The sequence below is a fragment of the Etheostoma cragini genome, chromosome 13, assembly GCF_013103735.1.
Source record: "Etheostoma cragini isolate CJK2018 chromosome 13, CSU_Ecrag_1.0, whole genome shotgun sequence".
NCBI classification, from domain to species: Eukaryota; Metazoa; Chordata; class Actinopteri; order Perciformes; family Percidae; genus Etheostoma; species Etheostoma cragini.
Genome location: NC_048419.1, coordinates 466,639 through 483,225, shown reverse-complemented (window position 1 = coordinate 483,225; position 16,587 = coordinate 466,639). Strand labels below are relative to the sequence as shown.

Sequence of the window (16,587 nt, the reverse complement as noted above, 5' to 3'; positions counted from 1 at the left end):
ACTAAGGTCTATATAAAAGAGACTTCAGATACAGTATTAGGGACCACTAAGGTCTATATGAAAGCATCCAAAGAGCACAATGTCATGGGACCTTATCAACAGTAAAAGTATTCGACTGGCATGAGAAAAACCCTGTCAGTGTGATTGTCTAATAATTATTTATAACTGTTAACCTGTATTTATTTGGGTGTAAAATCTTGATCTTCAAAGTAACTAGTAACATAGCTGTCAAACAAATGCAGAGGAGATAAGAACGAGGTAGGAACTATTTAAAAGTCTTTATTGTTGAGCTGTCCCTAACAATTATTAACTGTTGGCGATGTTGGAGCTGCAGCTTCTTTAGACAAATCCATGGTTACAGGCGCTGCCTTCTTCCTCTTTTCTGCATGGACGCACTTAATGCAAATCAACGTATTTTTGTAATGGATGGCGTTGCATACGTTGATGAATCGTCCCAGCCCTACTTTATTTAGCAACTTAATCTTTAAAAAGCCAACATGTTTTGACCACTGTAGGTCTTCGTCAGGGCTTTAGAAATGAAATGGAAAGTACATATACCTGTAAATTGTACTCAAGTAACATAGTTGAGTAATTGTACTTGCTTTCCACCCCTGAAAAGTGTCCAGAATGTTAATTTAGTCTTGTGATAACACAGAAATGAGGATAATCTCTGTCATTTTCTACGTTTCAAGTAGCGCAAGTAGGGAGGATTTGAGCATAAGATGAAATATGACATGGCAATAATACTGCAAAAACAGCAAAGGGGATCCCATTATCATGGTAAAATAATTAACAGTACACATGCACCCAAAGAATAAGTCCTTTAAGCTAACCATCATACATCATTGGTGTTAATGCCACTAGATACTTAGAACCTTTTCTCTCTACCTTCTTGTTAAAATGTATCGACATGTCATTAGCACAGCTGTGGCAGCTTTCCATCTTCCCCTTCAACACTCAGCCTTCACCCTGATGGCTGCTTCACCAGCTAAGAGTCTCCCTGGGGGTTAGGGTTAACATCAACGGCTCCTTGGTCCACACTGGAGCAAAATAGTCACTCCTTCAAATAACAAAGCGGATTTGTTCCATGGGTTTTACTGTGAGCGGCTGTAATCCATTACCCAGTCTCTCAGCAGCAGATGAGTGCTTCTATTGATCAGCCCGGTCAAACTGAATAACCCCATCTGTGGACCCCGCAATATTGGAGTTGGAGCTTATTGGAATGGGTTCAGAATCCAGTTTTCTTAATGAAAAAAAGTCTTCTAATGCAGTTTTTATGTGTTGACAGGCAAACTGAACTTACACGTTTTGATGTTTCTTGCTGTGTTTTTTTCTGATCTGTTTCCTGCTCAGAAATGGGCCTTACAGGTAAACACAAGCTCAATCAAAGTTTCTACTCAGCTTCATCGTTCCTCGGGCTACTCTTCTTCAGGCCAAGCTTGAATGTAGTTTAGAGTCTTGTAATGTGATGTCATTGTGCAAACAAGACCAGAGAGTCTGCAGGCTAGCTAGCAGCTCTGAGGCTGTATGTACAGTAAGCTGAAGTGCTTTGAGCTCAAATCTGTTGCTATCATGCTGATGTTTAGCAGATACTGTATACTAGCTTGTTCACAATCTTATTTTAGTATGTTAAAATGATGATTAGTACTAAGTACAAAGTGCAGCTGAGGCTGATGGGATAGTTTTGCATGCATTTGTCGTAAAGTATTGTAAATTCAGATTGCACTCGATGAAAAGTTAAGGGCTCACTGAATCCTCACTATTCATCCTGATAGGACAATGGATATGTGTACACAATGTCATGTTGCTCCAATAGCAACCATAAATAGCAACCTCATAATGGTACTAAAGCAAAACAAGGTGATCATACACCTGGCGGCACTAGATGAAAAGTCAGAGGATCACCACAGTCATTACAATTCATCCTCTGAGGATTATGAATGTCAGTACGAAATGTCATGGCAGTCCATTCAGAAGTATGTAACATATTTCAGTGTGGACCAAAGTGGTGAACCGGCATGTTTAAAAAAACCAAGTTGTAATAAAGACACAGATCCAAAATTGCTCTGGTCGCTGGTTTAAATCCAGATGGGGTTCCAGTTTGCTCTCTTTGTCATTATTCCTGTTGCCCTCTCTGCTGTGGACTTTGAAATAAAACCACATGGTAAAAACAAATCTAACTGTTCTGTTCTTTGGGAAGAAAATCTTGTGATACTACATTGTATCTAAAGCCTTTATTTGCTTAATTAGCTTATTGTAGAGTAATGATTTGTGTCAAACTTGACATTTATTGAGCTTCTTTTTATCAACCTCTCTAGTGAAGTAAGTGTGCTAATGATTGCAGAGTCCAAAAGTTCATACATGCTGTACAACAACACATTACCAAACATATTTGTTTTGCACTAATTAAAGCTTTCTCATGTGTTGTTTCCTCTGCAGAAGAACTTGACACTGAAACCCCAAGAGTGCAGAGACAACCAGGCAGGGCCCCTACACAAGAAAAAGGCTGCCAGGGTCCCCAACGGCCTGAGCCTGGAGCCCTGCAAGAACCATCATCACCACCAGCAGCAGGCTTCTGACCAGGAGAACAACCCCCGCCTGGCGCACACGCAAGGCAAGAGGAAGAAGAAACACCTGAACACGAAACACACAACGGTGAGTTTAAGATCTTTTATTGATTTATCTCTGCAATAAATTGTGTATGGCAAATGTAGCTGAGTACTACATTTTCGTTTTGAGCTATGATACATATGGTTACAGCTTTTTTGACATTTTTTCATTTCGGTGTACTTATGCTCAGAAAATGGGAACAAATGTAATGACAATGGTCACATTAATGTAGGAGAGTTTTTCTGAGATGCAATTAGATGTCTTTAACAGGGGTTCAGCACAGCTGCTTGTATAACCTTACCATACTCTTTCATGATAATGGTTCAAGGTAATTTGGAAATCAGTTGTCAACCCAGTGAGTTCAAGTATATAAAAATAAGGCTTCAGTTGCTTTTTTTTTCTCTTGGCTCAGCAGTCGCTTTGTGCAGCGATGCACTAAGTGTGTGTGTGCTGATAAATCAAATCTGTAATCAGGGCAGATGTACAGTATAACAACTATATTCTTTAATGCAATCTTCAGCTGTGGCGTTTGTGCATTTCATTGTTTCACACACTGCAGGTGAAATGGCTGGAGATGTCTCAGTGAAGGTTTTCTAGGACTCTACAACATTTACTGGGAAATTATTTGTCATGTAGAAATATCACTTCTACCAAAAAGTATGATTTATGAGTTTAGTGATGTTGGACTGCTATTAATTTGAACACAACTGTATGAAAATTCACAGAATTCTCAGGCATTTTTAAATTCAAGATACCTTTACTATTTACAGTACACTCAGGCCAGCTTGTGTAATCCTGCTATTCTTTTGTAGAAGGCAGTTTAGTGGTTGTGTTTCTGTTTGGCTGTCCTCCACTCTGTCTCTGTCTGTCTCTGTCCTGGCTAATGGACAGAGTGCTACCTGCCAGTTTCAAGGTTGTCTTAACTGCACCTTGATTTCAAAGGGTCTTGCTGTGTGTTTGTGTGTGTGTGTGTGTGTGTGTGTGTGTGTGAGTGTGAGTGTGTGTGTGTGTGTGTGTGTGTGTGTGTGTGTGTGTTTTGGATACTTTGGCAGGACGCTGTGGTTGTGTGTTTTGGGCATGAATGGTGTTTAGGTTGTTGGCAGAGGCAGCCCAACCGTGATCTCCTCAGCCCATACAAATGCTCACAGATGCACTCACGCACATGCAAGCTCACACATGCAAACACGTTCACCACATTCTCACCCACTATGTTTCTCACCTACTTACATACATATGTGCTTGCACACACACAAACATGAACACAGCATGCGTTGCTGTAACCCTCCACACACACCACGGTGGCTGTGACATGTGGCAACCACACTGATGGGTTAAATGCAAGGCGCATTGGCTTAGTCCCCAATGGGAGCTCTCTTAATTGCAATGGGTCCTTCTTATCAATAATCATTAAAGATTTTAATAATAATACTGATGATTATGCTAACCAGGCTGTTACACAGTCACAGTTCTCAATAATGAAAACTAGGTTTTGTTCGCTGGAAGATGCACCTATCAACCTTGGTGCTCAATAACCCCCTAATCTGTCACGCTATGCATAATTGAAAAGATCATCATCTGCGCCCTACGCCTCCCCTTTTTGTCCTCTCTGCAGAGAAACAAGCTGCAGAGTTATCTAGTAGAACTATTATCTTTTCTTTAGCTTCACTATAAATAAACGTTAAGGCGTTGTCCTCGCACAAGGTTACATTTTAAATGTCAGAGGTCTATCTCAAGGTTTAGTTCTCTGTTTAGAAATGCTACAGTCTGGTGAGAGAGTTTCTGTTATCAGCACTTTTTTGTTATCTCCCACTTTAAAGCAGAATGAGGGCGAAAGAGAGGGAATTTGTTGTTGAATTAAGAAAGAGGTGTTTTTTCCCCCCCTTTTGTTTTGTTCCTCTTCCAGCCGAGCTCGCAGATTGCAGCAAATGTTTTCGATCTGTGGCACTGACCCAATGTACTGAACTATTGAGAGATTGTAAGCTCAAGGGGGTTAATGTTTAAGGTGCCTCTGACATGTAGCCTCACAGTGGAAGAAGAGCCCAGGTAGAGGAAGCTTCAGCAGGGATCGATGAGAGCGCCTTAGAAAGCCGCAAATTATATGACCGTCTAACGCTTCTTTTAATTTTATATTATATTTCATAGTTGTATCTTAATATCCTATTGCATGGAGCTTCTTGTTTTTACTGGAATGTATTTGTTTAATTGTCACTTGTGCAACAATGAATCACTAATCCAGATTTTGAGTATTTGATTTAAGGCTACATTTTCTGTGTTTTAGCTTTAAAAACTTAAACAGAGACCTTTAGTGTGTGTGTGTGTGTGTGTGTGTGTGTGTATGTGTGTGTGTTTTTGTGTGCGTGTGTGTGAGAATAGATGCTTGCCAAGATGAAAGCGATCTTTCTTTGTGCATGAGCTTTTGTCTATGTGGTTTGAAGGAGTGACTGAAATGAGATGCTATTCAGTACTGCGTGTGTGTTTGTGGATGAAATCCAATGAGGTAGTACTGTATGCCTCACTTGCATGTGTGAGGGCTGTGCCAGGTTTACTTTAAGTTAAGAGTGCTTTATTAATTATAAAGTTATATTATTCCACTTGTCATGGAAAGGATTTTTCAAACATAAACTGAATGTTACAATTCAATCTCATGTAGGATTTTGGACCTAAATACTGTGAAGTTGCGCTAACACAAAAATGACTTTCAAGTAGGTAGATGGCAGTTGATTTTGAATTGCGGAGATATGTGAAATTGTTAAACTTCTTTGTTTTAGCTGTTTTCAGACCTACCTGACGTTTGGTTTCGTACATAAATAAAAACAATACAAATTTGCCCAACAGCAACCTCTCTGACTGCAAGTTTTGGGTAAATTTCTTTGGGGGTGTGACCCAACAAATAATAAGGTCTCCAATCTAACGTTATTGAATGTGTTGTTAATAATGAAGTGTTAAAGAATACATTCATTTTAGATCATTGAGATCTTGAGATAAAATTTGAATCTGGCCTCAGTTTGTTGAGCAACGTTAAAATGTAAACACATGATGCAGGGGTTTTCTAAACAAGCATTGTGATTGGTTCAACTGCAGTGTGTAGTACAACCTGTTTGACATATTCATTGCATCAGACTGCGGTTTTAAGCTGTTTTCAGGTGCTCAGCTAGAATGTAGACTTGCTTCCCAAAGTTGTAACACACCAACAAACCTGGGGGTTCTGTTCTTGTAAGGCTCTGTTCAGCTCACTGATGGTAGATTTGTGGCCTGTGGTGTGTGCTGCTTTCTACAGCAGCTCTGGTGAACAGAGGGGCGTGCTGTGAGGCCCATCTGCTCTCTGGCACTGGGGGAGTGGGGAGTCTCTGATCCCCCCCACATCTCTATCCAAACACCTGCCTGTTTGTCTGCCTGTTCGTCTGGCTGTCTGTTTTTATTTCTGGGTCTGTTTCTCAGACATTTGGGTGCGATGATTTATATTGGACTGGACTCTGGAAAGAATAGTGGTTTGCCTATCTAAGGAAATTTGGTGAGGTTCACCCTCTTGTCAGTTGAAATAGTATTTCTATGTAAAATATAGTGCATTTTCTGTATGTTATGTGCTCCATGTTGTCAACCCTCTCCAAAATAACCAAAGTGACTAAAACATGTTTGAAAAGGACACAAAATGCAGCAGGAAACAGCTGAATCCATTTGTGTATAAATTGGGACACAGTTCTCTTATTTACTTCTACTACTACTACTTTTTGCACTCCTAGTATAACTTCTTAGGGCTGTATTATAATCATAATCTCAATTCAGCCCTTTTTGCAATCTTATTTTTATGTAACAACTGCCATGTTTGTATCCTACTTCAAACCAAACGCTCCCAGTTTTCCCAAGCAGCATCAACAAATGAAAGGTGTTTGTTACTCCACCTGACAAGCTGTGCCCAGAAAGAGAGGGGCACAACATCAATATACTGTGTGAGACAGACCGAGGAGTAAAACGACAACACAAATGTGTTGGTATCATAGAAACCCGGTAATGGTAAGAGAGAACAAAAAAATGCATCGACCCCAATCCGACATAAACGCTGTACCACAAAAAGGTTTTGCACACAGTCTGCTGACAATGATGACATGATTAGAAGCTAAGTTATTTGGCAAGCAAATGCAATGTAAAAAATGTGATGAAGATATCAATGGCAAGAAAGCCTAACTGCATGCATATCTGACATACCCTTTCTCAAAAAGAAAAAATGTGTGATCACGTTTTTTATTAAAGTATACTGCATCATGATATCCTTGTGTAAACCTCTCCAACCAACTCAACTCAAACCGTGGATTAAGTGAGATTCTTGTATTGGGCGCTCTCATCTGGTCTCGGTGTTATTTTGGCTCATTATAAGGCAGTTTAGAGTAATAGGATCACAGGCACAGTTGCCGGGCCTGTGCATAGGACTGACATGACAGTATTTCTACAAGTTGTCAATCTGAGTTCTTTTATTAAAAAGATAAAGTAAAAGCTTGACACCACTTCACAGCTGTCCCCATTTGTCAGTCACATCTAAAATGTGAATAAAAGAGCTTTGATCTTTTGTCCCAGCGGTAAGGAGTGATTGCTGTGGAGACTGCTGAGCGCTGTCTAGCCCCGGGGTTTGAAGAGGCTTCCTTGAGAAGCTCTAACCAGGTTTGCCGGTCAACTTGAGGGCTCTGGGCTCTGGGCTCCGGCTCCCTAAATCATCTCATTGGGTAGATACTAACTCCACTTGCCGTGCCTTAGTCCTTACCACAGGCTGATATCATTCTGTGTGTGTGTGTGTGTGTGTGTGTGTGTGTGTGTGTGTGTGTGTGTGTGTGTGTGTGTGTGTGTGTGTGTGTGTGTGTGTGTGTGTGTGTGTGTGTGTGTGTGTGTGTGTGTGTGTGTGTGTGTGTGTGTGTGTGTGTGTGTGTGTGTGTGAATATTTGGAGTGAAGCTCTGATTTTGCCAGGACAGGGAAAGCTTACATGCTTCTCAATCTGCAGTGAATCTGTAATATAATGTTCAGCTCTTACAGCTTTGTGGGTTACCCTTAATAAGCTTATCCACTAAGCCAATAAGAGATTCGAAGAAAAGCAATGTCCTGATTGTCAGATAAGATGATAAATCCATTCTGGTGGTTGTGGGGATAATAATTGTTGCTGTCACAGTGGTGGTTTATAGCACTGGATCTAATCAAATCCAATCATGACGACTTGTTTTGTGGTTTTGTGTCTTTGTCACACAAATGACGACTATCTGTTAACATTTAAATGCATTCTGGGCGTTTGACAAGTCTGCATGTAATTGGCGTGTAGAAGGCTTTTTACAGCACTATATGGTTTCTGCATGTTAACGCAGTAAAGGTGTGTGGAACATAATCATATAATAATGGTAACACAAGGTGTTACTAAGGCAACATGCCTCGCTACAGCTTCACGTTGCACGTTAGTGTATAACTCTGATACGTGTGCTGCTAAAAATCCAGTGGGCCTCCTTCTGCTTGAGGCCCTCTGACAGAACATTCACACCCCCGCAACTCTACCTCTAACATCCACCCGCCTTGTCTGCATCTCCTACTGACGACATTACCATGTCCCCTCCAACAACTGCCTTTCTCTAGCATGAGCCCCTGATGCTGTTTGACAAGTCTAGGCCAACATGTCTTTGAAAACGGTTAAATGTGTTTCTTTTACTTTCTTCCCGCTTGCCCTGCATTGAAAAAGCTTTTCTTTTGAAGTGTTACTTTTCTCTGAAGGAGGACAGGCAGGAGGAGGGCAGGGGGTTGGACTACCCGTTTGCATGACTGTTGAACAGTCATTTCATTGCACGTTTGCAATCAAGATGCTGTAGCTGCTGTAGGAAGGCAGAGGAGTGAAATAAGAAACATCTGCTCGCACTAGTCACTCTCCAACCTGACGCTGGCTCTAACTCTTGACGGCCCTCAACGTCAATTTGTGAACAATTGTGTTTCCCCACCTAAAGCCCGGGCCCATCTCAGCTGTCAGTCAAAGGTATTTGAAGAAGCTTTTATCATGACTGTCCTTGTCACAGGCAGACCACTTCTTGTCTAATCCAGTCTCATACCAGTGACAACACACAGGCCCGCCGATAAAGGCCCAAGATAGTTCAAGACCACCTGGATTTGGAAATTATTATTTAAATTTTTTTAAACCAGAGTAAGAGTGAGTGAATGAAAGCTGTTTTTCAGTTTTTGTATGTGTGTGTGTGTGTGTGTGTGTGTGTGTGTGTGTGTGTGTGTGTGTGTGTGTTGGGGCCATGCACACACCCAACACCTCTGTCTAAACTGCTTAAACTTCATCACACTTCTGTCCACTATCAAAGACAAACGAACATACTTTTGCAAGATTAGGGCTCCAGGAGAATAACATGCTCAAAAAAATAACTAATGAAGAAGAAAAAGCACCACAAGCACAACAATAACTTTAGCACACCATTTATAAATGCTATGCAGCCTTGTGGTGTGCAGAATTTTAGAGTTCTACCTTAATGGTGGATAAGTCCTAATATGAACATTTCAGCCATGTGTAAATTCCCAACATAATGGACCACCCGGGTCCATTATGGACCACACTTAATAAATGTACAAATACTAACTCGTTCACACATGCACACACACTGGGTTGCCGCACATTAATAGGCTTTAATAAGGTGTATAATTGCTGGAACTTGCTTCTCCTACTGCTCTTTGATGTAGACTGCACTCTGCAGAGACAATTGCTCTTTAATATCAATTAGGCATATCCTGAATTTCAGCTAAGCCTCGAACCTGTGGAATAGTGGTTTATACGTAGTGTACCATGCGTTTATGTATGTGGATGGTGGGAGCCTGAAAAGAGAAATGCTCTTTCTCCTCCTTCTCTCTGTCTTACCTTTGCTACACTTTGTTGCCCCCTGTAAAAGAGGAGGTCAGGGAGCAGGTGGTGGCTGGGAAAGTGGAGTATTTAGGGGAGCACCGCCAAAGGCGCGTGAAGTGAAATATTCCCATGTGGGCTCAACTCTGGCTGTTAATGTGTCTCCAGTTTGACAAAAGGACGGGCGCCCAGATAGCTCAGTTGGTAGAGCAAGCGCCCATGTAAAGAGGTTTACTCCTTGACGCAGTGGGCCGGTTTCAACTCCAACCTGCGTCTCTTTGCTGCATGTCATCCCCCCCTTCATGTCTTCATCTGTCCTGTTGAATAAAGGCCTAAAATGCCCCAGAAATAATCTTAATAGAAAAAGACATAGTAGGGGTTGGTTTTTACCCAGCGTGTGCCCCACTCAATGACTTTGTTCCAGTCCTGCCTCCTCCATGACCGCCTGCAGACCTTCTCCCCCTCTCACTCCACCTGAGGGGTGACTGAGATGTCACTCAGCCTAACACATATCACTTTTTGGAAATAAATCCAGAGGGAATCCCATTAACTTATTTCCTTTTCCCAAAGTCCATATTTCTCTCGATCTTAGTCTTGATTTTAACAAAATATACTCAGTTATGTTTTCTTGACTTCTGACCAGTACAAGAGTCAAATGAAATAAACAGAAGTAAAAGTAAACTTCTGTTGCCAGTGCTTCAGACAATACAGACTCACTCAACACTGAACCACTCTGAAATGTGTTACCACAGTACTACATGCAGTTTAATCATCCTTAAAGAGTAAATGTTAGAAGTCATTAAAGCTAGCAGAGGATTCAAAAAATAGTATCATCTTACTTGGATCATATCCAGATACTTGTGGAAATGTAATGAGCAGTTTTAGGGTGAGATACCATATAAAGCAAACATGAAAGCAATTTTAGTGAACTATTATTTCCTCTCCCTATTTATTGAACCTTTTGAAAATACAATCTACTGTATTCTGTCCCAGTTTTGCAAACCGCTCTTACGTTTGTCTTTAATATACTACTTTTACTTGGTCGATCTTTGCTTATGTTTTTCTCTACAGTTACACAACTACAGCTTATAATCATATCCTGGGTCAAAGTATGAGTAGTTTTAAAATAATTAAACAAGATACCCAATTGTATTTGATCTCCCCAAAGCTTGAAATAGTTTTACTGTTGGGTAAAAGGAAACCCAATGCCCTTTAAATAGGGCAGGTGTGATAGTGGTGATTTAGTCCATAGACTAATTTGGATTAGAAACCTTCATGATATCAGAAGTGACTGTATGACTGGTAGATATTTGATTTTTGAAGAAAGGCTTGATTTTCAGCAAACAGATCAGTCCTAATCTCCACATCAGCATTACTTGAATCCTTTAAGGCAAGGGGAGGTTCAGTTTGACTGATAAGTAGGATGACGAGATAATCAATATCACTGCTTTGTGCTTTAAAAACCCAACAAGAACTCTGCATTATCCTGTGTACTATAAGGTGAAAGAATGGCCTCAAGGTCCCAAAGATGCCCAACTTATTAGTCTAAATAATTAGAGCCCAGCGATAAAGGATTTTTAAGGCCGATACAAATAAAAATCTGATATGCCGATATATTGGCCGAAATACTGTATATTTTTTAAAACATTAGTAAACACTGCAGTCTACCAGGAAGAAGTCATCTCCGGTCAGTGCATAATGACCACACGTAGTTTGAGACGATGCTGACCTGTCGTAATTTACGCGCTACACGAGGGAGTACATGGTGTACTACATGTAAGTGTTCTCATGGAAGTATCCGAATGGAAACACACTCCAAGGTTTTGTTTCATCGACAGTACATGCAAATAACTTTAAGTCTTTAGTTAAATCAGGACTGAAGTGTTTTCAGATTACAGGTTTATTTTCCATCATATAGGCAGAGTAGTGTTATCTCCCTCTGAGACACGCATGCACACACACACATCTTATCGATGACTAAATAAAGGTAGAGAGAGAAAAGCAAACATCTTCAGAAGAGAGCAGCCTGGTTCACACATTCCATTAACAACCTCCACTTTAAATTGAGCTATCAAGTCTGGAGCAGTAGTTGTTTGGAATAGCAAACAGGAAGAGACATCGGAAAACAGGGCTTGTGCTAGAGATGTGTCTTGTAGACGCTGCCTGATGACTAATTGTTAACTAAATCTGTTGGCAACTAATTTGGTCATTGATATTCATCAACTAAGTCAATTTACAGTGTTAATTAACTCTATGTTATTACGCATTGGTGTCTAAGTGACTAATTTGAACACAAGTCTTTGAAATTGGTCCAATATTGAGCGAGAATGCTATAACTGGCAGCTCCGAACCGGGATACAATGTAACCCCATGGGGCAAATGTCCATCCACTAAAATTGCTGTTTTTACCTCTGACAGCCTCAGATTTTTATTGTGTCTAACAATTTCATGGAAAGGTTCCATAAAAGATTATCCTTTTGTTGAAAAGTAAACATTTACAAACTATTTAACCTGAAACCGCACCAAAATCGCCATAAACTTATTGTTTACTATAACCGCAGGTTTATTGAAAACCAGGTTACTCTACCATGTAATCAGATATCCATATGGTGCATTCGGGGGAAATGTCTTTAGTTCTCACTGGACTCCCAAAGTAAATAAGAGAATAAACATGTTATTTTATCACTTAGAGCTCAATAAAGCATGACCATGAATGGATCTACAGAGGAATGTAGTCTGATCTTGACATATTGACAGACTACTCTCTGTTTTTTTCTTGAGTGTGACCATGGAACCGTGGCAGCAGCAGCATAGTAAAAATAAAAGATGGAAAAAAAGACCAGAGCATGTTCTATTGTTCCAGGTTCATTGTGGGACTGAACAAGCTGTTAGGATGCGGAGAGTTAAGCCAGATGTGAGAGCCTGACAACTGGCCGATAACATTCTTTCCATGCATTACATGCACTCGAAATGCAAACACCGTGCAGCAAGTTCCGATTCTTTAATTTTTTCACAGCTCATTACATGTTCTCAGTGAATAAAAGTTCTCATAAAACTCAGTGCTCCACCTCCACTTGAATCTAGACGGATCTCAAGTTGGAAGGGGATAACGCTTATAGTCCTTTGACCTTGAACTCAGCCTCTACTGCTCTTTCTTTTAGTAAGCCTCCGTCTTGACCGGACCTGTTTGGAAACTCCTCTTAACCTGGCATAGGGGTAGAGATCCAGGACGAAAAAGAGGTATTGATCCTCTCTTACACTGAGTAGGAAGGAAGGAATAGACCTTCAGATGACAGTTACAATGTGCTGTCAGAAAAACTGTGTGCTTCAAAAAAGAAGGAAAAAGCCTCTCCCTGCCAAATGTCTGATGTTCAGTGCATAAGTGATTGTGGTGATGGCTAAATGTTGTACACACACTGAATGCAAATTATATCCTGTATATATGTATCCTGTGAGCAAAAACACAGGCTGTATCCCAAAAAGTAAATAGTGAAAACCGTTCACTGTCAGATTTGGCCCAGATGAGCAGATGGAGACAGTTTCTCCAAGAAAACCCGCAGGGAAGGCCCGACTCCATCCTCCTCTTTCCTTTCCCCGTTCTCTAGGCAGTGCCAGCTCTTTGCCACCGCGGGCTGAGGAGGTGGAGGTCTCAGCCTGGTTTTCCTGTCGCCCCGAGCAGGGAGAGAGAAATAGCCATCTGTGATTCACCCAGACTCTGGGGATCTATATAATTGTGTGTGTGTGTGTGTATCTATCTATCTCTATCTATCTATCTCTATATATATATATATATATATATATATATATAGGCCAAAAGCTTGAACACACCTTCTCATTCTATGAGTTTCCTTTATTTTCATGATTATTTACCTTGTACATTCTCACTGCAGGCATCAGAACTATGAATGAACACATGTGGAATTATGTACTTAACAAAAAAGTGTTAAATAACGGAAAAAACATAAGCCAGTCTTATATTCGAGTTTCTTCAAAGTAGCCACCCTTTGCTCTGATTACTGCGTTGCACACTCTTGGTATTCTCTTGATGAGCTTCAATAGGTGAAATGGTTTTCCCAACAGTCTTGAAGGAGTTCCCAGAATGCTCAGCACTTGTCGGCCCTTTTGCCTTCACTCTGCGGCCCAGCTCTCCCCAAACCATCGGGATTGGGTTCAGATCCGGTGACTGTGGAGGCGCAGCACTCCATCACTCTCCTTCTGGGTCAAATAGCCCTCACACAGCCTGGAGGTGTGTTTGGCGTCATTGTCCTGTTGACAAATAAATGATGAGATGGCATGCCACTGCAAGATGCTATGGTAGCCATGCTGGTTCAGTATGCCTTCAATTTGGAATAAATCCCCAACAGTGTCACCAGCAAAAGCACCCCCACACCATCACACCTCCTTCTCCATGCTTTACGGTGGGAACCAGGCATGTAGAATCCATCTGTCACCTTTTCTCCGTCGCGCAAAGACACGGCAGTTGGAACCAAAGAGTCTCCAACGTGGACTCATCAGACCAAAGCCCAGATTTCCACTGGTCTAATGTCCATTCCTTGTGTTTCTTGGCCCAAACCAATCTCTTCTGTTTGTTGCCTCTCCTTAGCCGTGGTTTCCTAGCTGCTAATGGACCATGAATGCCTGATTTGCGCGGTCTCCTCTTAATTCCATTCAATTCAATTTTATTTATAGTATCAATTTATAACAAGAGTTATCTCAAGACACTATACAGATAGACCACACTCCAGAATTTACAAGGACCCAACAGTTCTAGTAGTCTCCTCCAGAGCAAGCAACAGGGCGACAGTGGCGAGGAAAAACTTCGTTTTAGGCAGAAACCTCGGTCAGACCCAGGCTCTTGGTAGGCGGTGTCTGACGGGCCGGTTGGGGTTGGAATCAAGAGTGGCAATAACAAAAATAGAAAAAATGTGTAGTCTGTTGCAGTTCTTTGTAGTAGTTCATGGCATAGCAGGACGCTGTGCGGCATTACAAGGCACAGCAGGACGCAGCAGGGCGTAGCAGGGCGTAGCTGGACGTAGCAGGGTACTGCAGTGTAGCAGATGAACATGGCATCACAGAACATGGAGCGGGACCAAGGCGACAGCTGCTACCCTGATTTTGGAGCCTCTCTGATCCAAGGGAACATTCTGGGGAAAAAAGAACATAAGGACTCCGGGGAATGACTCCCCGGAGCTAGGTTAGTAACAAGCATTTCTGGGACATGGATGCACATACATGAAAAGATGGAAAGATAGAGGAGAGAGGAGCTCAGTGTATCAAAATAAGTCCCCAGCTGTCTAAAACTATTATTACAGCAAAACTAAGAGAGACAAGGTGAAGAGAGCTCCAGCCCGGTCGGGCTAGAACTCTCCCCAACCGGATCGGGCTGTATGCCAAGTCTCCCTTTAGTTTTATCATATTCTTGATTATATGATAGATAAATCTGAAAACTATGAAGAGAAGCAGGTGGGCCGGGTTAGGCGGACGCTGCGACTCCTCACTCCCTAAAAATATTCGATTCTATGCCCTAACTATAAGCTTTATCAAAAAGGAAAGTCTTAAGCCTACTCTTAAACGTGGAGACGATGTCTGCCTCCCGGACCCAAACTGGAACCTGGTTCCACAGGAGAGGAGCCTGATAGCTGAACGCTCTGGCTCCCGTTCTACTTCTAGAGACTCTAGGAACCACCAGTAATCCTGCATTCTGGGAGCGTAGTGCTCTTGTAGGGTTGTAAGGTACTATGAGCTCTTTAAGATAAGATGGAGCCTGACCATGGAGAGCTTTGTAGGTGAGAAGAAGGATTTTAAATTCTATTCTAAATTTTACAGGAAGCCAATGCAGAAAAGCTAAAACAGGAGAAATGTGATCTCTTTTCCTGGTTCCTGTCAGAACACGTGCCACAGCATTCTGGATCAGCTGAAGAGTCCTTATGGACTTTTCCGAGCAGCCTGATAACAAAGAAATGGAGTAATCCAGCCTAGAAGTAACAAATGCATGGACTAGTTTTTCTGCATCATTTTTAGACAGGATATTCCTGATTTTCGCAATATTACGTAAGTGAAAAACTAAAAAAACTAAAACAGTTGACCTCGAGATGTGTCTGCTGCTAGAACTCTGTGTGGTATTCATGTGCTCTATAATCTGAGCTGTTGTTAACTTTCTGATATTTGAGGCTGGGGACTCAGAGGAACTTATTCTCAGCAGCAGAGGGGACTTTTGGTCTCTCTTTCCTGGGGCGGTCCTCATGTGAGCCAGTTTCGGGGTAGCGCTTGATGGTTTTTGCGACTGCACTTTGGGACACGTTCAAAGTTTTTGATTGGTTCTTGCCATAATATGAATTCTACCAGTCGTCAATTAGGCTGTCGGTTGTGTATCAACCTGACTTCTGCACAACACAACTGATGGTCCCAACTCCATTAATAAGGAAGAAATTCCACTAATTAACCGTGACCAGGCCCACCTGGGGGGGAGACCATTTCAGGGACTACCTCATGAAGCTCATTGAGAGAACACCAAGGGTTTGCAGGAGTTACTTTGAAGAAACTAGATTATAAGACATGTTTTTTCCGTTATTTCACACTTTTTTGTGTGTGTATATACATGTATTTAGGTGCATATGTGTGTATACATGTGTGTGTTTACATACTGTATATGTGTATATACTGTATCTATTTGACAAGTGCATATATGCATATACTATATGTATATATACTGTATATACTGTATGTATGTATATAAATGTTTATATATTATATATGTGTGTGTGTGTGTGTGTGTGTGTGTGTATATGTATATATATATATATATATATATATATATGTGTATATACAGGGGTGTGAAAAAGTGTTTGCCCCCTTCCTCATTTCCTGTTCCTTTGCATGTTTGTCACACTTAAGTGTTTCGGAACATCAAACCAATTTAAACAATAGTCAAGGACAACACAAGTAAACACAAAATGCAATTTGTAAATGAAGGTGTTTATTATTAAAGGTGAAAAAAAATCCAAACCTCATGGCCCTGTGTGAAAAGTGATTGCCCCCTAAACCTAATAACTGGTTGGGCCCCCCTGAGCAGCAACAACTGCAACCAAGCGTTTGCGATAACGTGCAATGAGGCTTTTAC

At 41.3% G+C, this 16,587-nt stretch overlaps 1 protein-coding gene across 1 annotated transcript in view; it reads left to right on the top strand.

Moving 5' to 3' along the window:
- Positions 1–16,587, top strand: part of auts2a (activator of transcription and developmental regulator AUTS2 a) — a 288,031-nt gene that overhangs the window by 61,174 nt on the left and 210,270 nt on the right. Inside the window, exon 3 of the mRNA XM_034890751.1 lies at positions 2,440–2,655. Within this exon, the coding sequence (XP_034746642.1) occupies positions 2,440–2,655 (216 nt within the window). The remainder of the gene's footprint in view (positions 1–2,439; positions 2,656–16,587) is intronic.